The 3,949-nt window shown below is 53.6% G+C and overlaps 1 protein-coding gene across 1 annotated transcript; it reads left to right on the top strand.

The window, feature by feature from the left end:
* Positions 1–2,099: 2,099 nt before the first annotated feature.
* On the top strand, positions 2,100–3,220 carry LOC123172876 (uncharacterized). Its single transcript, XM_044589776.1, has 2 exons — positions 2,100–2,556; positions 2,854–3,220. Exons 1-2 carry the CDS (start codon positions 2,300–2,302, stop codon positions 3,218–3,220), a joined length of 624 nt encoding a protein of 207 aa, XP_044445711.1. The 5' UTR covers positions 2,100–2,299.
* The last annotated feature ends 729 nt before the right edge of the window (positions 3,221–3,949 follow it).

Below are 3,949 nucleotides of genomic sequence, written 5' to 3'. Positions count from 1 at the left end.
TAGCACATATATATATTTCCTCCCAAATTACTAAACTCACAAATTAATAACTATATAAAGCATTGAAAGAGCTAATCTAGCAATGAGAGATGAAAGGACAAAGTTGCTAACCTTTGTGATCATTTGAATGGATGGGGGCCTTCAAATCTTGACAAATTTTGGGCAAAATGTATGATGAGCTCGAGAGGAAGAGGGGAAGAACAGAGAGGAGAGGGGAAAGGGGAAGAACAGAGCGAGCTCGGGTGGACGAAGGGTTTATGTAGGACGACCTTTAGTACCGGTTCGTGCCAAGAACCGGTACTAAAGGTGCTGGAGGGGGCCCAGACTGACAACATCCTGCCACCACTCTCATTAGTACCGGTTCGTGGCACGAACCGGTGCTAAAGGTTAGCCACGAACCGGTACTAATGAGAGCGGCCCGGCTAGCCGTTGGAACCGGCACTAATGTATACATTTGTGCCGGCTCAAATACAAACCGGCACTAATGTGCTTCACGTTTGACCCTTTTTCTACTAGTGTATCTTGAAAGACTAGAAATCAGGAATTACCAAGGTAGGAAGATACCGAGTTGGCTGATGAGTAATTAAGCATAAAGGCAGCCCAAAGAACCTGCAAGAGCTTAAGTTCAGCATATGCAGCTGGGATGCCTTGCCGGGTAATATAGAGCACCTCACATTACTCAAGAATGCGATATATAGAGATCGGTGATCAAATTTGGCAACAGATTGAGCAATTCCATGGAAAATAATTGGAAGTTACTGAAAAAGGTCCGTACGGAAGGTACATATTTGATTTCCTTCTATGTCTTCCTTTTCCAGTTTCTGTGTTCAGTAAATGGTACTGCAACTATTAGCCGTTGATGTTGCTGTTACGTTTCTGATTCGTTTGCAAACTGTCAGCCATGTGCTTTTTGCCGAGGACGGAAGCTGAAGGAGATGGGCTGCCAAATCTACAGGCTCTTACTGAATCGTTGGTTTCTACATGCTTGGTTTGTTGATTCTTGTGTATTTGCTTGCTTGTGAAGCGGTGTGGCGCTCTACTCCATAAATCACGGACAGCGCAGAATGTCATGTCTGCATGCAGTGGGTGGACAGTGGACAATGTGCTACCTATGTATATATATATATTGGTATGTCATGATGTGCAGTGATGAACACTGGTTTGATCTGCTATTCCTATGTATGATTTGTAACACTGTTGAATGCATGATAAACCTGAATTCCCATCGTTTGTACTCCCTCTGTAAACTAATATATTAATATGGAAAGATTAACTCTGAATCTATTTGTTTCCTGTCGTTTGTAACATTTGTCACACGCTGAAAGTATCTCATTGCTGGGAGTTTGCTCACCAAAGTTTCTGACTGAATCGACCTGAACCTGGGGCTCGCAGCTGGTTAAGGACACACCTTCTGGCAGGCTAGCACAAAGATGCGGAGATTGTCATGGGCATGCCTTTGTGAAAAGGTACCGAATTGGTCAGGCGTACTCAAAGCAGTGGTGCGCCCGAAAATCACCGTCACTGCCTTGTATCTCCATCTTCGTATAGCATGAAATACAAAATATACTAAATCTGGTCAGGTTTAGTTTACCAGATTTTTTTGACTTTTTTCTATCAGTAAAAATCGGGCCAATAGGGTAGTGACACGTTAATTTGTGGGGGAGTTGCCGGGGTACAGTTTTGGGTGTACAGGCCAATTTTACAGCAGATATGTTTGCTCCTTTCTTGCTTTCTGCATGCTTCGTAGGTTTCGATTTGACTACGTCCGCCGCTTTGGGTTGTTTGTAGGGCCGGCTGCAGTTTGAGTTCGCATGCAGCCACACGCGTGCCATTTTGAAGGTCAACCATTCTTTTTCTGGAATTGTCTACCCATTCATCACGCCTGCATGTGGTGGTGATTGGTCCTCTAGACACGTATGTAACTACGTGTGCATGTTGTTGCGTTACCGCCTACACCGTATTCTCTAGATGGCCGCTTAATTAAAACTTGTCGAACGATATGATATGAATGAGACACGTATTACCATGAAAAAAAAACGATCGTGTGCCTATAAATACGTGGCCTCCTCCCTGACCTACCATCGAGCTCCCACCTCTCTTCCGGCCGGGTGCCTCTCCCAGTCCCGCCCGTCGCCGCATCACCTGACCTCCTTGCGCTGTGTCTGGCCGCAACGCCGTGTGCGCGCGTGCGCGGTTGGCTTGCCCGTTGCTGGGAGGAGCTACGGTGCTCCAGCCGCAGGTCACCTCACTAGAGGTCGATGCTATCCCCGAGCCGCGGCCCTTCGCCAGAGCTCCCGCAATGCGCCGTCCAAGGCTGTACCTCTTTGTCCTCGCGCTGGGTGGCGCTCCAGCCTATGGCTGGCAGGCACGGTTGGACAACAAGGTGCGAGGTCCGCAGGACGGCCGGGATGGCGGGATGTGCGTGCAGGCTAGGCCACCGGCCGCGTGGTCTGCACAGGGAGTCCAGCAGGCGATGTGGGTCTCAGAGGCCTTCTACGACTCACCGGCAAGGCCTTCGAACGTCGATCTGAGCGGCAGGAGGCACGGTACTAGAAGGTAGCGATGGCGGCAGGGTTCCCAATAGTAGGCAGCCTCCGGCCAGTGGGGCCGTACGCGGTGGTGCCGACGGTCGGCGAGGTTCCAATGACCCCCGGCTGGGCTCGCGGTCGCGTTCCACGGTTATATATGGCGATGTCCAGCGCGGGGAAAGCGTAGCCATAGAGGGCTCACGCAGCGCGTTGCGGCGGTGCAAGTGGCTGGCAGGTCGACAGTGCGCGGTGGCGTTTGCAGAGCTCACGTGGTTGCGGTGGTGCGCGGGCAGGCGAAGCTCATGGCGCGATGGCGGTGGTTCCTGCGTGTGGTGGCCGTCAGAGGACGTGTCGGCGAGCGTGACGAACCGGCCGCAGGACAGTGGCGGCTTGCCACAACGCAAGAACTCACCAAGCTCTGGTGGGATCGGGCCGGAGAGCAGCGCCGTGTAGTGGTCAGCGTGTCAAGGTTCTTTAGCTGGCCGAGGGTCACCGGTAGGGGGGCAGAGATGTTGTTTTCCGGGGGGCCAGAGATGTTGTTTTCCTGGTGGCCGAGCATGGTGAGGTTGGAGCAGTTGCCTGTCACCGAGCATGGTGTTGTTTTCCTGGCGCGCCGTGGAGGTTCTCGAGGCTGGCCGTCCGGCCCACGGCGGAGCTCCTCGAGGCTGGCCATCCAGCCGCCTTCGATCTGATCCTCCTAGAACATGAGCTCGCGCAGCGCCGTGAGGTCGCCAATGGCGTCCGGGATGGCGCCCTCGAGGTGGTTGGAGTTGACGGCGAGGCTCTCCAGTTTGCTCCCTGGTCTGCATAAGCGAACAGGAGCACACGAAAACATTCGGCAGAGAATAATATAGGCGTTCCGTTCGGCTTCGCCGGGACGGGCCAGTGAGCGCATTGTTGCTGAGGTCGAGGTGCGTGAGCGCCGGCAAGCCGCCAAACTGAGGCGGGATGGGTACGGACAGGTTTTGTGTCGGTGACTCACTGAGCACCAGCCGTCCAGCGAGGCGCCGAGGGCCGCAGACAAGTTGTTAGGCCCGCCGCCGTCGGCATTGCACAACACGCCCATCCACCGGCACCGCGACTTCTCCGCCGGGTTCCAGTCACCCAGTGCCTCCGTGCCACCATCACCCAGCGTGTGCCGCGCCGTGCGTCCATGGCGAGGGCGCCGCCCATGCACGCCATGGGGACCGCGCCGCCACGTACCCCGATCCCCCGCCTACAAACGCCCATGTAGGAGACATGTGTGTACGAGTAGTGAAGCTATTACAATGGATTAAGAGTGAGCGCAGCGGCGTAGCTGCACCTGTTGGTGTGTCAATTCAGATGGAACACTACACAAGCAAGTGGCGGTGCATGCAAGGCAGCAACAAGAACAAAAACTGGAACTGTAGCTAGAGCAGCGCGGGATTAATATCTTGGAA

The sequence above is a fragment of the Triticum aestivum genome, unplaced genomic scaffold (assembly GCF_018294505.1).
Source record: "Triticum aestivum cultivar Chinese Spring unplaced genomic scaffold, IWGSC CS RefSeq v2.1 scaffold194478, whole genome shotgun sequence".
NCBI classification, from domain to species: Eukaryota; Viridiplantae; Streptophyta; class Magnoliopsida; order Poales; family Poaceae; genus Triticum; species Triticum aestivum.
Note: the sequence above shows the minus strand (reverse complement) of the source record. Positions and strands in the feature narration are given on the sequence as shown.